Raw genomic sequence first — 22,319 nt, 5'->3', positions numbered from 1 at the left:
TTTGATATTGCGTAGAGTTAAATTATACACTTACGTACAAATAGCACGGGGTCCGCGATCTACCGCAGGGTAGATTGCCTTACCTGATAATGTACTGCTGTGAATCAGAATTTTTATCCTGGGCAACAGAAAAGTTAAGATAAATCTAGAACATCACACACCGAATGTTAAATAACGCATTGAACAAAGCTTGAGTCATATACAGTTTGTACATTTAACGGGTAACGAAGTGCACGGGATCAGCTAGTATACATATGTATATATTAATATATTCAATGCTAATAATATAAAAAACTCCCATCAGTGGATATTAAAGAGCTGAGAGACCAAACAACATAAATAATTATATATATATTTAAATGTGCGTTCTTTATATTGAACATTTTGTTTATGTACTTATCTATAACGTTTCAGTTAAATGTCTATACATAACGATTTATATTTATATTATGACTTATTATGATACATAAATAAATAATATTTTGAAGAATAGTCTCATATAGACTGTACTTAATTGTTTTACAATATATATTATCTTATAATATAAGATTTATATTTATATAAGACTTATATGTACCCATATTTATGTTTTTTTAATTAGTAATTAATTTTTTTTTAAATAACATGGTATCTTTTGACTGTTTATTCTGTGTAAACGAATTCTTATTTATTTTTTCTTAAAACCTGATTAAAAAAATTTTAATTTTGAACTATGAACTGATGATAATATTTTACTTACATATAACTATATAAGTAGATACAATAAGTTGTGTTATTTAGTTTTAGTTTTAACTTTGATTACATTAAGTCGTCATTTGTAAATCACGGTTTTATTTTTCTTTAACGGATCGAATAAAATGTATAGATGTTTAATGTATTGTATATGTGTCTGCTAATTAGATAGTATTTATGCAATATTCATATACGAAATATTTGGTGGTCCTTCACAATAATCTGCTATTACCTAGGAGTTATATGGTTCGCTGCAGGACATGCATAGACTATACTTAAAGAAAAGTTTTTTTTTGGAGGTTTTACTGTGATAATTGTTGTCAATTAGTGCGTAATATGTATAATAATATACAAATCATATATAAATCAAAACATTCATAACATTTAAATAATCAATATTTTTCTAACTACCTTTAAAAATAATTCGTGAGGTTGAAAATTAAATCTATGATTGATAAATGTGAAAAAAAACGGCTCGAAAAATATACCTTCAGGTACGAAATGATGATGTGCATATGAGTTTAGGTGATGTGTTTAAAAACAAAATACATACGGTGTATGGTATACCCACGGTGTCCCTCCCGCCCCGGATTCAAGTGTACGGATTTTTAGTGTTTCATCGTCCGCACCGTTGCATTCGTTAAAACGCGGTGTCGCCATCGTCGTCACGCGCGACGGTATTTACGACGTCGGTTGCGTAACATATTATTACAATAATAATAATATGGCATAATAATGTACGTATCGCGTCATCCGCGCATTAAAATAATGCTTTTTATTATAGGTATACACGTGAAATACAAACAAATTAAATATATTAATATATTGTACACGAGTCAGATAAGTTAAACGCGTGTAGCCGTGTGGGGCCTCATACGTCAGGTCTTTAGACGATGACGTCCACAAAATGTTTGTCGAGCGTCGGACTTTTCCAGTGTCGCACACAAAGTACAAACCATAAATAAATAATATTATTATACAGGAAGATTCTTCAAGCATGTAGATCACCCTAAATTGTTAATTTAATAACTAATTAATTCAAATTCTGATTATTAGGAAATTATAAAATGATATATCTACTTAAAGACCATATTTTCAAATTCTTGACATTTTTGTGTGTTCTGCAGTGATACAAACTTCTGTTTTTAAATAAGAACCATTTTACTGTAAATAATTTAATGGGTAATGTTTTTGAAAATGTCGATGTACATACCTAATTCGAAATTTAATTATTAAAATGTATATATCAATGATAATAGTCGTTAAAAATGGCCTGACAAAAAATTTATAAAATAGGTACTTGTAATATCGGATTTAATATTCATTGAACCATTTTTTTATAAATTATAAAGTAGGGAAATATATTATACATTTTATAAATTAATGTAGATTACTAAAATTTTCAATTTACCATTCCTTCCATACTTGTCTTCAAAAAAATCAAATATTTTTAGAAAAATTTTCCGATAAGCAATTTACAGTATAAAAGGGGAGGTTGAAAAACTCAAGAATATAAAAATATTGTCTTTAAGTGGGTACATTTTAAAATTCCAAAATTCAGATTTTGATTAACCACTGCATCGTCGACGAAGTAAAAGGAGATGAGGAGTACTCGGCGAATCATCCTGTATAGTCGTAATAATAATGTGTATAATATTATATATTAAAATATTATACTGCTCTTTCGTCGTCGTCGTACGACAACAATAATAGTAATAATAATAATAATAATCATATAATACGCGTATTTTATTCGGTCGTTTGTTTTTCTCGTGCTCGCGAACTCGTGTGCATTATGGCTGGCAGTGACAGTACGTACATATTATCATCGTATAGATGTGTATATACTTAATACGCGCGCAGTCGGTCGCGGCCCGTTATCGGCTCAAGAGATCTCGTCGCCGCGTCATCTCGCCACCGCCGGACACCACCATACTCCGGTATACGGTCGTCGTCGGTAACCGCGCGTGCCTCGCACACACACACACACACATGGACACATAAATATATTATAATAATATATATAACGTACATGCTCGCGCGGGCTTATCGAGTCGTTTACACGCGTGTATATGTGTCGTAAGTATACATATTATATTATGTATATATATATGAACAATCCGACTTACAAACGTATACTATGTGTGTGTGTGTGTGTGTAATATGTATGATAATATTTATATACAACGACTCACGGCAGACACGCGGGTCGCAATATATTATCATGGCGACGTACATAATAGTGCTGCATATACACCTATGTGTGTGTGTGTGTGTGGAGGTAATGCCTATCGCTCGACGTCTGCAGCGCGCGCGCGTTTAAATCTCTCCGCATGTATAGCGAGGTACACGACGTCCATTCCGTTGCAGTCGTCGCGGTTTTTACTTTTTACCCCGTTCTGTCGCATTGTATACCTACGTATTATACCTATATGATATAGTCGGGCGAAATCGTCGTAAATTAAAACGATATTATTCGCAATATCGGTTATATTATTGCACATCGTACAGCAGGTATATAGGTAGGTACTACGATTGTTATTATATTTTATATCGTTACCGTCGAGTATTATATAATATACTATATATACCGACTATAGTATAGTATACATGCGAATACGTCGCGGGTGTTCACGATTTCTGTGTCTAGACATCAACAGAAAATCCGACCGAGCACAACAACTGCACATCCACTACATAGGTTAGGTTATATACCTGTCATATCTATAATATAATATTATATTATAAAAGAATGAGCACTTCTCGGCGTGCATGTATTATACGATACAATATTTTTTTCGTTACCGCTCTCGCCGGTCGAACATAATAATAATAATAATAATAATAACAATAATACGATCTATAGAAGAAGCTATAATCGTGACGCGTTATTATAATAAATATTATTATTATTACATAATTTATATATAATATTATACAATATGTTTGCGGTCGTCTCGATAGTTCAGCGTCTATATCGCGTGCAGCACCCGACATCGTCGCTGACGAAATATTATATACGCGGTTTGCGATATCGATTTCCGTATACAGAGGCACATCATAATATATTATAATATTAACCTATACGCAGTGCTGGTACATCGCGCGGACTCTGCGGCGGGTTGAATTACGGCGAAAATCATCGGTCGTGTGTGCCGTAGGTACCTAGGTATACATCTATATACCAAGGTATATATGGGTACCTATATTGTTGTACGCACTGCACAGTGATCGCGTTGCACCGCGCCGGTTTCGCGTTACCAGTTGCTGCACCGTGGCGGTCCGCATTGCCACCAGGTAAAAGCGCGGATGGATAACGTACGTGCGTGTGGCGGTGGACTTTCAAAGTGTTCGCCGCGTCTGTGGTATTGTTGGCGTGAGGTTAATTTTTTTGTCTGGTGTGGGGGGGGGGGGGAGCCGCCCGGTCTCGATCGGTGACGATCCGTGACGGCGACGCGGCGGTGCGAATCGCGTGACGTGCAGTGGGCCGGCCGACTGAAGAAGGGACGAGCTATAGATATATACATATTACATGTATATAATATCTATCGCTATAATATACAATACAAGCGCGTAAGTACGTAACGTCAAAATGGCCGCGACTACCGATGGCGGATCGCCTGCAAGCGACGCTATAAATACGATATAATATAGATATTAATATTAATTGCGTCGGCTAAATCCTAAATATATATTATATAACATCGTCATTCGTCATCGTTTAATCACTTAAAAATATTAAATACAATTATTATTCGTAGGTTTAGATATACTACAGCTACTTAAGAGAGGATTACCTGCAGGTAGGTACTCATATTTTTTTTCTCTCAACACGCTAGTGGGAAATTGGGGGGATTTTATTGCTAACCCTTTAACTCCTGGCGCCGTTTTTTAAATAAATAATTACACAATAAGCGTCGAAATGCAGTGAGAGGACAATGCCCTAGCGCCTAACACTCTCTTACATAACACTATAGATTTTAATTGACGAATGGCTTTATCCATTCAACCCTTGTCTGTGGATGACTCACGCTGTACTTAATAATACTCCGGGTTCCCCTCGCCTAGCTGTTCAAGTTTTCAACTTGTTATGCCTCTAATTTTTGTCCTATTACCAGTCTTAAAAATGCGCTGCTACAGCCTCCCATATTTTTCGGTCCTCAACTATCTTTCCCATTATGGTCGGATTACGATGAGCCAATTACGCTTTCCTGCAGGTCCTGCCATTCTTTTCTCCCCACAATGCATACTAAAAACGCATGAAAAGCATTGTCCCGAGCCTTGGTGCAGTGCTTGTATGCCGATATTACCTTATTACCTTATTCTTTCCGATGCTCTAGGACCTAGGCCTTCATCATTTATATAACTTTAATATTAGAGCGTATTGATCTATTATCAAACTTATATTATGGTGGAATAAGAATATTGTCTGTGTTCTCTCCTTGGCTTTTCAAAATTTTAAACGAGTATTTTTAAATTTTCATATTTTACACTAGATACTCATAACTCGCTAAAAATGTAAACATCGTATAATGCCAACCAGAGAACACAGATCATGTATACCTATACTCGAATAAATTTGTCGTGTGTATCTATCGATCGATGACGGCGTGGCCGCAGTGGCGTAGGCGTGTAGAGGCCACCACCTCGTCTCCCACCATAACAGTTGTCAATTGTCCGCCCCCCTCAATTGGTAGGTACCTATTAGGGAAAAGAGAGAAGATGAGCTTATGATGGAACGTTAGTATATTATAGCTATATATAAATATATGATATATATGAACCAATATTATACCTAATATATTCTATAATTTCTAAAGCTATTTTGAATTATAGCTTTTTAATGCAATGGCATACATTATATCCTTTTGTGAAATTTACTATACTAACACCACAAATAGTAGTTATAGGTACCTAAAAATATTATTATAATGTTATGCAGCACCCTCGCAATGTTTTTTTTTTTTTTTATGCACATCGGCTTTTTTATTTAAAGTTTAAACGACCCAAAGGTCTTTATAAATATGTTTAACAATTATATTTATTTTTTAACCTACTTATAAAATGAATTAGGTACACTTAATCTTAAGATTCAAATTTAAAATATAATATTGTGATTTGTCGAGAACAGTAACTACTACAATAAATTAAATATACTATTATATTTTTTATTAAACGTGGCTTATCTATGAAGTTTGGTAGTCTGTGAAAGTTCGTGTTGAATGATGGTGTATATACGCAACAGGCAACTGTTTGAAATATTACAACATCTTGAAAATATTTATAACAATAAATAAATATTGTTATACCTACATATTTATACTATGAGACAATTAGGTATAAACTATTGTATACAATTAACATAATAATATTAATATAGGTTTTAGCCTTGGTTGATAATATTATTGACTCATAGATCGCTGATAATATATTAAAATATTTTCTCGTTATAATATTTTCTAGTAACTGTTGAAAACATGACCGGAGATAACAAATTAATTGAGTAGCTTCTTTGTATAATATTCTGCCGTATCTGTCATCTGTATCGAATAGAGTATGTGTTCGCCTATATAATAATATGATAATAGAATAATAATATATAGTAATATAGTAATACTCTTTACAGCGTAATATAATTCTGTATGTGGTAGTGCACCGTAACAACTGTTCAGTTTATTGGTATTTACCAGCTATACCTGATAACGGCTATATAATAATGGCTATAGCTGACGCATGATAATCAGTTTTAATAAGTGTATAATAATATATTATATTGTGTTTTATGTGGAAACCGAACTATACTGTGGTTCCGCGCAATCATGTACAATGTACCTACTTATACCAAAATACCGGTTAATAGTTAGAATCACCGTCGGTTAGTAGTATTATTGTTTAGTGGTCCCTTCTGAATGTCGCTATACTAAAGGGACTACAGTCGGTCGGACTACGTTTTTCAAGGAGGAAACTATATAGGGACATTTATATGACGGTATTTTTATGACATGTCAGTATGGGACAAGTACCTGACAAGTACCATATGGCATATGATATATTATAATGTATGCCAGTCTAACCTGGAAATACCAGGCTTATGAACGATAATATCATGGTTATTATTTTCAAGTCGCTCAAAACGATGTATAAAATACGATATAATATAGCCTGAATCCTGATAAGATTGTAGGACATACTTAGGTTTGACGGATTTTAAAATTTAAAATGGCTTTTGATTTATAATATTTCTAAATTTCAATCGATGAGTTTGTAATAATCCATATACTTCTTATGTTTATTAACTTATAATTAAAATATAAAATTCCATTTTTTGTTCATTGATATTTCACTTATTGAAAAAACAAATGGTTGTGCGGCCAACTAGCAACCCTTAGAATCTTTTTATATTTTTTTATGGTAATTACTGAAAGGTTCTGCAAAGGCCACTGTAACGGTAAAGGCCGTAGTTATTTATTTTATACTAATTTATTTTAGTGCCCAACGCAGCAATTGATATGCAATTGATATAGCCTTTTATGTTATATTAATATTAATAATAATGGTAGTTATTGCTAATAGAGACACAAAAACGATGTAATGCTAAATTAATATGTCTATAGTATAGTAAATAATATATACATTGACATTATTGACATAATAAATAAAAAAATAATATACACGACTCAATCGTCGAACGACAAACCGGGCGTGGCACTTTATAGTTTAATATGTGATTATAATGACCGGTCGTGCCGCGATATCGTAATGCCACCGGTAATCGCGAGGAAACGAGGCGGTAATTAAAATAAAATCATCTTAAGCCGGGTTCACACTATACGCACCGTGTCGTGTCGTCGTGTTCCGTACCTATATATAGGTATCAAAATATTGGTGACACTTGTTAGCTACAAATTCAGATACAAGACGGGTGTAGTGTAAATCCGGCTTTTGACGTTGCGGTTAATATATTAATATTATCTTTTAGACGGTCGTCACGACGTATTGATTTTTTTTATCATTTGTTTTGTACCGAACTGCAGCTATACGCGGGATTATAATCCCGTGACAGGATTGATCGTTTTAATATACCTTTTTTCCGGCTCGCCTATATGCTTTTGTCACGTACGTATGATATTATGCGCTGCGTCGCGATCTGTAGCGTAGGGGGAAAGGAGAAAAAAAATAACAAAGCGAATACCGAAAAACAAATGACGACGACAGAAATCATATAATTAAAAATAATAATAATAATGTAAGACCGTATGGTTCGACGTGTGTTTATCTGATTTTTGTCCTCGACACCGGGGAAGACAGCCTACACGCCTCGGCCACCGACCCGCTGTCGACCGTATAACGACATAACGCGCGCTCAGTGTTGGGGAGTAAGTTAGAAGTTAGTACTTCAAACTGTAATGAAATGTAATGAAATATTACTTTTTTGTAATAAAATTACTAAATGTCTTGTTACATTATTTTTTAAAATAAATGTTGTGAATCAATTGATAATATATTATAATAGATAAATATAATAGATCATATAAATATGATTTTCTGACAACAAAGTTTTGTACTCATATCTATTTGACAAAACAGTTGTATTCTTAATAAGTTTTAATTTTAAGAAAAATAAGTAATTTTTGAAAATGCATTGAATTATATTTTAAAATACATTTGAGTATAAAGAATACAATATTATGTGTTAAGACTTAAGAGGACGCTACCTTTACATTTGTTGTCTCCGGCTTACACACGCACGACATAGCAAATTGTCGTTCACCAGTTTCAATAGTGTGCTGTTAGTTTTGATACCAGTGTGAATTGACCTATTATAAAACCTTTAGGTAAGAACATTATCTGCGTGCTTAATCGTTGCAATTTTTCGAAATTTTTATTTTTAAGCAAAATATGGGGTATGTGAAATATCAAAAAATAAAAATGATCATATCTCGTTTAAAAATTAATATATCGAATGAAAGCCAACGCTTAAGCACAGATAATGTCATTATCTAAAAAAATTAATAATAGGTCAAATCATTTTAATATTAAAACCAATAGAACACTATTGAAACTAGTGAACTAAAATTTGCTATGTCGTACGTGTGTAAGGCGGAGATAACAAGTGCATGGTTAGCATCCTCTTAAACCATTACTATTGTCTTCTTTGGTTCTTAAATAAATATTTAATATTGTTTAGATATACTGTATATTTAATGTATTCACGAAATAATTATTAAACTTAAGTGATATTTCTGAACTTAAGGAGTATAAAACTTTAATATTGTAATGAAGTTGCTTTTTTAACTCGATAAAGTTATGTAAATTGACTAAACACAAAAAAAACTTAAGAATAATTTTGAAAGGTACCTACCTAATATTCATAATAAAATTTAATTTCCCAAAATAATATGTAACTTCCCTAACGCCGCGGCGAAAGACCTGCAGGACGGCACGGCGGAGGTGGCATAGAACATAAAATACAAAAAACAAGCGCGCGCACACACGCACACACACGAAATACACACCGACCGGGCCGTCGAACGTCAGGAATTTATTATTATTATTATTATTACTATCATCGTTATTATTATTATTTTTACGCGCGTTTAATGCGTAAAAGACAAAACGAAAAAATTAAATTAAAATAAAAAAATACGACCGAATGCGACGACCACGAAAAACCCGGTTCGACGACGCGTGTCACCTACCCGCCCCGCCACGGACCCGCTCGGTGATGTATGCGCGCCGATAACATCATCATCGTTGTCGCGGCGGCGTGTGTGGGCCCCGTAGCCCGTCTCGACGGTGGCGGCGTCGGCGACGTTGGCCGTGTCACACTTTTTTTCCCGTATTTTTTTCCCATTCGTCCGTATTTTTTCTGTACAGTTTATTATTATTATTATTATTCGTATTCGTATTATCATTATTCCTTCGTTTCACACGGCTCTCGTGTCGTCGTTTCCGAAAACCGACGCTGGCTGCGACGACGAAATTTCACATTTTATAATATACCTACCAGTGCATTAGGTATAGGTACTATATATATATACAATAGGTACGTTATAGTATTATAATATTGTTATTGCACTCGTAAATCAAATTAATACGTCATATATACGAACATAATATTATTATGATATATGCTATATATTTTATTTAATAATACATAGGTAGGCATATATTATAATATTAAGTGTAGTTAGGTTATTAATCGGGATCAGACCTATGGAAAATTCCAGATATTCAATAGGAGTGCACGGTCAGTTAGAATGAAAATATTATCATGTCTGTCTATGTTATCCAAAATATTCTTTTCGTTATTGTCGTAATGATATCCTATTAAAAATTAAAATATATTAGTATCACAAGTATAAAAAAAATTATGTCTCTAGTTGCTACTTCTACTACCTCCACTCCTCGACCATCTGCAGAAAAACCAAACAAGACATATTATGGTATACTTTAGACTTTCTAAAAATCATGGGAACCCGATAGGTCCTTTCTGATTAATATAATAATATAATACAATATATAATATTGTTTAATATACCGGCGATACCTCCATTCCATACCTATACGATACCCATATACCTATATACCGTATAGGGTATAATATGGACCACCGCTTTAATTAAGCTAATCTATATTTTTTAATTTTTCAATTCAGGGGGGCTGAAAGCGATTTTATTACTATCTAACTAGACGTCGATATATTATTATTATAGTTTTTATATTTTTATCACCAGCATTAGCTGAGGTGCATACATGGGTGGGTATATATGTGATATTATTATAGCTACCCAATGAGTGAGTGGTGCACGGGTTTTATTTATTATAATATAGATTCATTTTTTTTTTTAAATCCCTTATTACTGAACATCTATTGTGCATTGCAGGAAGAACCATTATTAAAAATGTATAGTTCATGCTTATGATACGTAACCATGAGTGTTTTGTATAATATATTAATATTATATATCAAGCTATCAGGATCTACAACTTTACGCGTATAAAATATTAAATGGTTCCATGCAGGGTTTTAGTTTTACAAGGTATAAGAATTCCATAAAACGAAGAACACAAATTATATCGTATTAAAAACTAATAGTAACATTTTTAAATAGTTATCACAAATAACATCCATGACCATAACTTTCTCACGAGTCACGGTTGTTGATGAATTACAATAATAATAACACTATTATGCAATAATAAATATTTATAATAATTATATTGACATAATAAATTATCATATTACCATGCTAAATCGTGTGATTGTTGTATTGTCAAAAAAACGTTTATAAACACCGCGAACAATTTAATAATAAAAAATCAGATTATATTACGCCTATGCAGTTTTTTTTTATATCCATAATGTATGACTTAAGAACACTGCAGTTAGTGCATTTTTGAAGAATAACTTATAATAATATCTTACTACATTGTCAATTTTAATTATGTGGTAAAAAAATAAGTTTGTTAGTCATGTATGCCACATTAAATTAATACATTGATAGGTAAAAATTTTAAAATATTATATTATGGACAGTTTTTGTAGCCTAAATTACGCTATATGGCATATTATATAATATATCACATATAGAATTATTAGATATGATAATAATTATTTCGTTAGTTTGTTAGGGAATTCAATTTAATAAAAGTTATCTGCCATAAAATAAGTATAAATGCCTATAATATAATGTATTTATTAATAGTGTTCGGATTTGAAGGAGAATGCCTTTTTCTTTTGGTTGTGTTTGTTGTTATATATATTATACATAAATGAGTTTCATTTAATTTCTTTGCTAATCATTAAACATTATTTTGCTTTTCTGGAATTACACTTAACAATTAAAAGGTATATAGTAGATCAACTACTACACAAATGCCTGGAAGTCAGCTAATTTTATATAGCTAAAAGTTCGATTTTTCTCAAAGTGTTATAATATTATCTCAACCTGTTACAAATATAATATAATATTATTAAAGTGAAAGTCGTCGCGCGTATTTACAGTGATCTCCGAATCAAAGTGTCTTTTGCAGCATTAGGTACAATTTAATCTCGCAAACAATAAACGACCTCCAACGAGTACACCATTAAATAATAGTAAGTTATAACACTTATTAAGTTGTAATACTGCGATGTACCTACCTATATAATATATAACGCCTGCTGTATAATATAATCTTTCGTTTCCTGCGCGCACCGTCGTGTAATCCGCTTATGTACATTTTTGATGCGGTTATCGACGACTTCCGGCACCACCGCCTATAAGGCGATTTACGCACGACATCGAAGCGCAATTTTTCATCTCCGTTTCCTGCGAGTGGCCGCCTTGCTGACGCTCGCAAATTTTTATACCACTAGGATAAATAGTAGGTAATTAACGCACGGGATATAATAATACCCATACACATATACGATTACAGTATTTATATTTAATGCAACCGCAGTATAAAAATATATTGTGTATACCTATAGTTTAGATGTACGTGAAATTGGAGTCCCGCGACTCTATGCGAAAATGATCAAACTTATTGCAAACAATATTGTAAATTCGCAGGAATGGAATGTAAATATTCCATCCCCGTGAATTCGGAAACGCTCGCCCCTTAGCCATTAAGGCAAAAATACATTTTGAGGGCATATTTCACGTAACCCCACACCTCCTCCAGCGCACACTAATGTCCGATCGCGCTTCTAGACAAATTGTACACAAATGTTTGACACTTTGACTTAACAGTCAATTTGGCAAATTTAAGGATTGAATTTACAGTATAACCGATTAACATTTTATTTACCTATACAATATTGTTGGCATCAAGTCGAGGGGCCAACTTCATGACATATTAGTACGTTTTAATGTAAAATCACGAGCATAATAATATAGCCTATTGGAACTTTTCGATGGCTGCAGTCAAAATGTTTTATCTTAAATATTTATAATTGATTTTTATGCGCTGAATTCGAATGTGAAATTAGTTTATAAAATTATACTACAATATACCTAGAAGGTTAGGGGTTTCGTCACTGCAACTTTAAAATTATTATCTATACAGTCAATTAAGTTAACACACTTATAATTTTTATACAAATATAATTTTTATGATTACCTACAGACAAATAGGTGGGCGACAATAGTTAATAAAACAATTAACTCAAGTTAAGTTCAGTTAGATATGTGTACATCAGGCAGTTAAGTTAGTGGAGAATAGTTAACAAATAATAAATTTAACTCGCTAAGTTTAAAGTTGATATTCAAAAAAATATTAACTTAATACAGTTCAAAAAAGTTTTTCCACTTTTTTAATAAAATATAGTATACCTATGATAGATCATGGATCACAATTAAGAATATTTTGTGCCCATCATTAATTTATATACATTATATTATATAATTTATTGTTTTATCAAAAAACATAACAAAAAATACTATAGAGTTATTACTTATTAGGTAGGTATTATTATAATAGTATAATAAATTATAATAAACTAATTGCTTGGATCGGGAATTGCATATTTTGAAAAAAATTCCGTTTTACGTTATTTACATTTAAAACGTTACACAAGTTTTGCGTTTATCATTATTTAGAATAGTGTTAAATGTTAATACCTATTAATTAATTTATTAATAATAACTAATTCAGGTAGGTAATGGCCCGAATACGGAATATAATATAATCAATTCTAAGTCCGTATTCATGAAATAAATATTTCTACGAAACAAATATAACATTTAAATAGGTAAATGGATTTTAAAATATTTCGTTTTGCGTTATTTTTTGTTCAATGAAATTCTATGAATTCGGTTTTGAGATATTTTTCATTCTTGGTCGACCCAACTATCCTTAGTCATCTCATTCTGGAAATAAAAATATTGTATTTTTTATTATTAATTATTAGTTATTACATAATATAATACTATGTATGTGTAAGTTGGAAGGTTACTCACCTATATTTTAAGTAAAAAATAGAGTAAAAAGAATGTTACGATTGATTATATTATTAATATACCATGATTTATATATTTTATCCTTTATGTATCATAATATTGTTGATTGCAAAACTGGTAATATTTATGATATATAATAGGGAACGAATATATTTTAATCTTATAATGGATAGAGTTGTGTGGTTAGTTAAAATATAGTTCACCCCACCATAAAATTAGAATTCCTCCTATTAGCATCAGTCAGTATAATTTATAAGCATATTAAACATTATGCCTAGTGTTATTATTATATTTAGTATGAGTTTGGATGTTTTAGCTCTATAAAACCTTAAAAAATACTTAAAATAAAGAAAAAAAAGTACTAATAACTATTTTAAGAAACTAGTTTGAAATACTTTTTATTTGTTTTTATTTTTTAGTCTATAATATAGTATACGACATAAAGAGTGTAACAAAAATAATCAAAAAAACTTAAGTTCTAAATAAATTTTATTTCTTTCTAAATATATACGTAATATTAAAAATATTATAATAAAATCGATAAGATAAAAATATAATATTTTATTACGCAGTTAGAGATGATAACATTTGTCAGATTTTTATCCTATTACCTTTATACTGCCTACTATATATCAATTAATCGGTTTACGGTATGTTCTACTCGCGTGTAATATACGTTATACATATATGATGTGTGTTGTTTTACTAATGTATATAACATGGTAATTTTTATGTTAAGATCCATCCATTTACCGTGTTAATTCTAATATTAGAATATATTGAACTATTACCAAACTAAAAGGTAATATACTATTATCAAGGGTATTTAGACAGGTCAAAGTAATTTTGTATTTTAACTAGCTGATCCCGTGCACTTTGTTGCCCATTAAAATGCCTACTCTATATGAACAATAATATATTATATATACATATATTTTAAATGAATGAAGCCTTTTTATATTTTTTATATACTCTGAACACGTTAAGATATGACACGTATATAAACGTTACCGTGGTTCTAAAAAAGTTATACTTATTTTTTGGTTTTTTCGCAGATTTTGACACACAAAAATTAGCGTACGAGAAGCGGCATCGGGGTTCGGTCGGATGCGCGACGACTTTGATCTTCAGCTGGTGCGGCAGCAGCAGCAGCAACAGCACCAACAGTTGCAACAGGAAGACGTGGTCGTCGCTGACGACGACGATCAGCGGCGGAGGAGCAGACGGCGGATGCACCAACATCAGCAACACCACCACCAAAACCACGACGACGAAGACGGAGACGAAGACGACGACGACGAAGACGAAGACGACGGAGAAGACGCCACTGACGACGGTGACGGCGGCGGTGGCAGCAGCGGTGTCGGTGTCGACGGTGACGATCACGACGGTAACCGCGGTCAAGGGCGGCGTGGCCGTGGTCAGCGGAACGCCGACGCCAGTCCACCGGACGCCAATCGGCTGTTGAACGATACGGACGATACGGACGACGAAGCCGACGTGGTCGGCGGTGGCGTTGGTGCGAGTACGTGTGGTGACGCGACTGCCAACGTGACGGCCGACAGCACCGGCGACGGTGGCGTCGGCGGCGACGTGGATGTGAACGACGACGACGACGAGGACATGATGATGATGATAGATTCGGGTAGACAGCCGGTGGCCATCGGTGGCGGCGAGTCATCTTCGCCACCGCCACAAACGTCAGCCACGCTTGGGTCGACCAAAGTCGATCCGGCCACGACGTCCTCCTCATCATCTTCGACGCCTCCGCCGCCACCAGCGCCGACGTCCACTTCGACGGTGCCGATGCCGTCCATCACCACCAGCACCACGAGTACCACCGCTGAGGGCCAACAGGTATATAACTACGAGCAAAAATAATATTGTTTTAACTTAGACTGTGCGTTTATAGCATATCAAATATTACGTGTCTCCTATACAAGGTGTACCTAAAAGAAAGACTAGACAAATCAAAAACTCTTTTGTTCTAATCAATATTTTTAGATTTTTTTTAATACTAACAATTTTGATTTTAAAATATTTATTTAAGACATTTAATTTTACAAATCTCATTAGGTGTTTATGTTTAGTAAAGTTGATCCAGTTCAGGGGCGGACCCAGGGCTTAATTTTGGGTGGGGCATTGGGGGGAAAAACTACAAAAAGTTGCAAAATTGGCTACAAAATTGGCTAAACAAAGTGTGAAACAAAGGAAAACTACAGAGATTGGGGGGAAGGGGCAAATGTCCCCTTTGCCCTTCCCCTGGATCTACCACTGATTCAGTTGTAAAACAAAATTTCAAACTTAAAAAGTATAAACATTTTTAAAAATATTTCATGAAAATTTTTTTTAAATGTTACTACTTTTAAACCAACGAGTTTCACTTCAAAAATTAAACCACTTGACTTCGATAAGTGTTTTTGCAGAAATCCAAAGTTTTCTAAAAACTATATTAACTTATTGGGTTTTTTGAATTTTTCAAAAAACATTTAAATCAGATTTTATTTGTTAAGTACGTGTACGCAAGAGTCAATAAATTATATACATAAAATAAAAATAAAAAAATATTGACTAGAACAAATGTTATTTAATTTTTCAGGTATTTCTATTACATTCTGACACTGTATATATATTAGTATGGCATACCTACATAGTTTAAAAGTTGTTTTTTTTTTTGAGAAAATCGACACATTTTAAGATTCCTATTATTGGCGTTCATTTATCAATCGAAATATGAAATATATTAAATCTGTTTGTTTATCCAAAAATGGCATGTTGGCCACTTGAATATTTAAGAGAACTTTCATCATTATCATGGAAATGGTATATTATCGTATTTAATCTTACTTATTAATTTATCCGATACATTTAAACAAAAGTATTATAATTATCATACTAGAAATAGTAATGATATTGACTTCAACAATTTATTAATTTCAATATATTATGACATCACTCGATAAAGTTATGTTGTATTTCGAATTATAAGAGATTCAAATTAAAGATGTACATACGTACCTTGTCATAGCGCTTAGTATTAAGTTGTCAATGAATAATTGTCACCACACTTAATTGTCTTGAATTCAAAATAATTATTGTTACGGGTAACTAGTAATGGCGGGGTTCTGAATATGATATCGGATAATTGGTTTGGACTCGTTGTCCGGGTACTTGGAACACCTCAAGTTTTAAGTACAAATCTACGAATCTATAAGGGTTACGTTTTTTGCTACGGAACCCTAATAACGGTATGATTATTGACTGTATTTAAATTATTAATTTCTGTATGTATTTGTAACAGGATGATTACGATATGACGACAACGGTTTCCGGTGTCGGCTACAGTGGCATTGGCGACGGTTATCCCTCTTCCGTGACGTCAGTGGGTCTCACCGACATGATAGGCGGCGTCGGCAATCACCTCCATCCACACCACCATCACCACTTGCTCCTTTTACATCACCAGCAGCAACAACAGCAACAGCAACAGCAGCAACAACAACAACAGCAACAGCAGCAACACCTCCAGCACTCACACCCGTCGCAACACCAGACCGGTGGAACATCGGCCACCGGTTATTACGGCACTGACGCGGTAGGCAGTCAACATCACCACCCGTCAGTGGCGGCGGGCGGCGCTTTCACTACCACCACCACCGCTACTGCTTCACGAACAACAGCAGCAGCAAATCGGTGGAGACTTGCAGTTGCAACTCCAGCTGCATCACCAGCACCAGCACCAACAGCAACAGCATCAGCACCAGCAGCACCCACAACTGATGCAGCAGCACCAACATCAGCAGCACCAGCAGCAACAACAGCAGCACGAAGACTTATCCCGACATCACCACCACCATCATCATCCGCTGCAGCTGCAGCAACAGCATCTCGTCGATCACCAGCACCACCATCACGAGCTCACCAGCGCCGCGGCACACCACCATCTGCAACAGCAACAGCACCAGCAGCAGCACCAGCAGTTCACGGCCACGCATCCACACCACCCGCAATACCTACAGCAGCAACAACAGCGACAACAGTTCTCGCCGGCCACGGCTGCCACCACCGCAGCTGCCGCCCTCGCTCACCCGCACTATCACCCGCAGCAGCATCACCACCTACAACATCAGCAACATGGCGTCAGTGACGGTGCTGGTGCTGGTGACGACGACGATGATGATGTAGTAACCGCCGCTGCCGCAACCGATAACGGTGGATATCCGTCGTCGTCGTCAGCCAGGGATGCTGCGGCCACGGCTGCCGCTTACGCTGCGGCGGCGGCGTTGTACGGTGCTGGAGCCAGTGGTCAGGGACACCACGGCGTCCACCACCATGGTGGCCATCACCAGCAGCCACAACAGCAGCACATGTTACTGCCACCGGTTGTGCCGACCGCGTCTCACCAGCAACACGGTATGCAGCAACAGCACCACCATCAGATGATGGTGCTCGGCGGCGGCGGCGTTCCTTCGTTAACAGCTCCACCGGCGTCCGGTTAGTATAATTCATATCGTTTATCCCCAGTCGCTTGTATAACATGTAAAGCAGAGACACATTTGGGGGGGGGGGAATCCTTATTTTTCCGCGTTTTATTGGCCTGTCACACGCAACTTACAAACGGTTCACTGTATGCGTTAAAAAGTTAAAAGTTCAAATATATCATCTAAACGAAGTATTGTGCATGACGAATAATATTACTAACTCTTCAGACAACAATAATGATAAACCTGGAGAAATATCAATCATCAAAATGTTTTGACAAACGAATACTAAAATCCTATACATGCACCACTAACTAGGTACCTATTAAATTTGATGGAGATAAAGTGCCTCAATGATAAATATTTGCTTTAAGTTTGGCACTGCTATTATAAAACTCAAATGACTCCACTGAGGTTTAATTTCATTTGGGGTCTGTTAGTATAGGTATAGTATAGTTCGATATTAAATAGGATATTTTGACTTAAATATTTCAAATTACATGACATTTGTTTAAATGGTTATAAATATAAATACCGTTAGACTTTGAATTAGCTGAAAAATTTTTTTCTCAAATATTATGATTTATAATATAGGTATTTATAGTTGTTTCTTACGTCTGACAAAAATTTCAAAAAAGAAACTGGTGATCTCATATAAAAATATAATAACGATGCATATTTTTCTTTTTATGTTAATATGATGATTGCAATACATTGCATTTTTTTAAGTATATCCAGAATATTTACATAGAAATCGATGAATTGGATGCTTATTAACCAGAAGAACTTCAACCTTTGTTTGAATGCTTTTAGTGGATAACTATTAAATACTAGAGTCTTTGATGACAGGTCCTCGTGAATAAATAGCGTGCAATTGTGACTATTTCGATTGGTATTGGAAATGGTTGTGACTTGACTATTGGTGATGTCCTACATCAATAACTTGACCAAGTCTATAGCCACCTACCATTCCAAGTCATAGAGTGTAAACATTTCAGCATTTCTTTAAAATTAACTCTGATTATATATATACGTCGTTGCATTTGGTGTCTGTTGTTTTATCCTCATCTCTTGCATAAACACCAACTTCGAACGGACAACAATGCCCAATAACGGGAGTTGCTGTTATCGCCGTCCACGTCAACTTAGTATTATGAATAATGATTATTAATCAATAATAAAATATAATTATTTATAATAATATGACGATAGTTTCATCGTTTTTCCATCCTCCAATTTTATTTCAAATAACATTTTTTTTTTTTATCATGCGCAGATAGTCCTCCTACACCCGCCTTGATGCAACTGAGAGCGGCGGCGAGCGCAGCTGCTGCCGTGGTGGTAGATCCTACCGCGGGGGCGGTGTTGTCTTCGCCGTCAGCTGTCAAGTCCAGGCGGACGGCATCATCGGTGGCCATAAACGACGCCGTCAGTGGTGGCGGGGGCGGTGGAACAACCGGTCGTTGCGGCGGTGGTCGGGGCCGGGGTCGGAGAGCGGCCGCGGCCACAGCGGCTGGCGGCCTTTCAGCTGCGGCCGCAGCAGCGCTACAGGAACAGCAACAGCAGCAGCAGCCGTTAATATTGCACCCACACCACACGCACCCACATCACCACCCACACATGCAACAGCAGCAATTCGGAAGCGGTGGCCCTCCAGTCGGGTCGGCGTCTGCGACGGCGGCGGCGGTGGCTGTGGTGACCACGGAACAGCAGCAGAGCCCGCCACTGGACAGGGTGTTCGTATGGGACCTAGACGAAACCATCATCGTGTTCAACTCGTTGTTAACGGGTGGATACGCAGTAGCTCATGGCAAGGTACGATATTCCATACAGTATTAAATTTATTAGGATATTATTATAGTTAAGATTTTAATGGCCAAGAAACTTTTTCGAAAAAAAAATCACTTAAATAAAACAATTACACATTATAAAAACATAAGACAAAACACCCTCCCAAAAATCCTAAAAAAGCACAAACTAGTATAATTTTATACTGAAACTGTCAAAATTAATTCAAGAGTATTAACGGATCATTTTTATATAAACACCTATACCCAGGTAATAGGTATATCCGAAAAAATTTCAGATAGAATTCTTTAAAATTCAATGTATTTTAATATATTATCATAGCAAAAACACTTCGTGAAACTCTATGTAAAGACGGCTAAGTAAAATAAAAACAGATCTTTAAGCACTATAAAAATGTGATATCATAAATAAATGATAAGTAAATTTAATTAAAATATAGATGTTTTGTTTCAATAATTTATTTACTTGGTGAGAAATTATTTTGAGTAGAATTAATGTAGTATTTAAAATTATAATGAACTTATAATGCTTTTATTGTTTAATTTGTTCACGTTATTTCGTGGGCTGTTTCATATAAAATATATATTTTTTCGCCAAGTAAATAAATTATTGAAACAAAACAATTGTACTTTAATTCAATTTAATAACTAGGTTTTTTTTTTTATTCAGTATAAGGACTTTATTTATTTTTATTCCTTTTTTGTACACTTTATTGGCATATTTACAATTAAATAATACCATTACCCAATATAATATTATCGAAAGTGAGATGTGAACACAGTAATGACTAACAACAATTATGATAGGTACACTACCTATAGTCACTAATATTAGTAATAATTACTATTTAACAAATTACATTAAATAAAATATAATACATTTAATGTGATTCAACCCGCCAAAAAAATTACAATTAATATCTACGCGGTTCTCATCAATAGTTGTTCATCCCTTATCGTTTGCACAGGACCAGCGAGTCATGCAACAGCTTGGGTACCGTATGGAGGAGATGATATTCACGTTGGCTGACCAGAATTTCTTTTTCAACGAAATCGAGGTAAGTCGTAATTCATCCACATACATCGTTTTAATTATAACAATATAACCAGCGATACCTATATATATAGCAAAATGGGTATAATATATACAACTAGATAGCTGACTTGACTTTAATGTTGACGTCGGTAAAATGGCCGAAATCAAATTTAGAGTGTTCACAGCGTGTTCATTGAAATGTGTAAGACACTCACTAAAACAAACAAATTAATTGAATTTTATCCAAGGATAAGTAACTGTTAGTCCCCAGTTTATAGATAAATTGGTTTATACGCTAGGTTTACATATTATGTTCATTTCGGCACTCGGTGACCGTTCATGCTTTAAAAAAGGCGGGTAAGTCGTGGATGTCGCTCTGCTGTACAGTAGGTTACAAGTGGGTTACTGTAATGGATGGAATTAAATTTGAATCCAATGATATTATATCATTGTATACGAAAAACGATTCTGAACGGAGATGATTTGTCAGTCTAGGATATATTATTTTTAAAGAAAAACTTATGGAGAACCTTGTACCAAATTTTAAAAACTTAGTTATAAAAGAAAAAATTTTTACGATTTTTCTAGCATAAAATAATTTACGAATTTTCGTGATTTTTACATAATATGTTGTCAAAATTTGAACTTTAAATGCTTATAAATAAAAATTGTGACAATGTATTCCTTTTATTTTGCAACTGCTATTGTAAAAATATGTTAGGAGCCTTGTATTAAATTTCCAAATCTTAGAATTAAAAAGAAAAACTTTTATGAATTTCTGTCTAAGATAATTTGAACATTGCCGTAATTTTTACGTATTTAGTCAAAATTTGAACTTTAAATGCTTATAAAAAAAAAATCGTGACTATATATTTCTTTTATTTTTCAATTGCTATTGTAAAAATATATTATGAGCCTTGTATTAAATTTTGAAATCTTAGATATAAAAGGAAAATTTTTTATGAATTTCTAGCATAAAATAATTTACGAATTTTCGTGATTTTTACATAATATGTTGTCAAAATTTGAACTTTAAATGCTTATAAATAAAAATTGTGACAATGTATTCCTTTTATTTTGCAACTGCTATTGTAAAAATATGTTAGGAGCCTTGTATTAAATTTCCAAATCTTAGAATTAAAAAGAAAAACTTTTATGAATTTCTGTTTAAGATTATTTGAACATTGCCGTAATTTTTACGTATTTAGTCAAAATTTGAACTTTAAATGCTTATAAAAAAAAAATTGTGCCTATGTATTTTTATAATTTTTGAATGGGAGTTAGAACAACATATGTGGACCCTTCTATTAAATTT

General features: G+C 34.1%; 1 protein-coding gene across 1 annotated transcript in view; it reads left to right on the top strand.

The window, feature by feature from the left end:
• The window catches only part of LOC100167386 (developmental protein eyes absent), a 37,352-nt gene that overhangs the window by 4,214 nt on the left and 10,819 nt on the right, over window positions 1–22,319 (top strand). Inside the window, 5 exon segments of the mRNA XM_008188619.3 lie at window positions 14,735–15,536; window positions 16,981–17,655; window positions 17,657–18,173; window positions 19,437–19,975; window positions 20,937–21,026. Of these exon segments, the coding sequence (XP_008186841.3) occupies window positions 14,787–15,536; window positions 16,981–17,655; window positions 17,657–18,173; window positions 19,437–19,975; window positions 20,937–21,026 (2,571 nt within the window). The 5' untranslated portion in view covers window positions 14,735–14,786.

Source organism: Acyrthosiphon pisum, chromosome X (genome assembly GCF_005508785.2).
Source record: "Acyrthosiphon pisum isolate AL4f chromosome X, pea_aphid_22Mar2018_4r6ur, whole genome shotgun sequence".
Taxonomy (NCBI): domain Eukaryota; kingdom Metazoa; phylum Arthropoda; class Insecta; order Hemiptera; family Aphididae; genus Acyrthosiphon; species Acyrthosiphon pisum.
The sequence above is the reverse complement of the archived record's forward strand: the minus strand, read 5'-3'. Positions and strand labels throughout refer to the sequence as shown.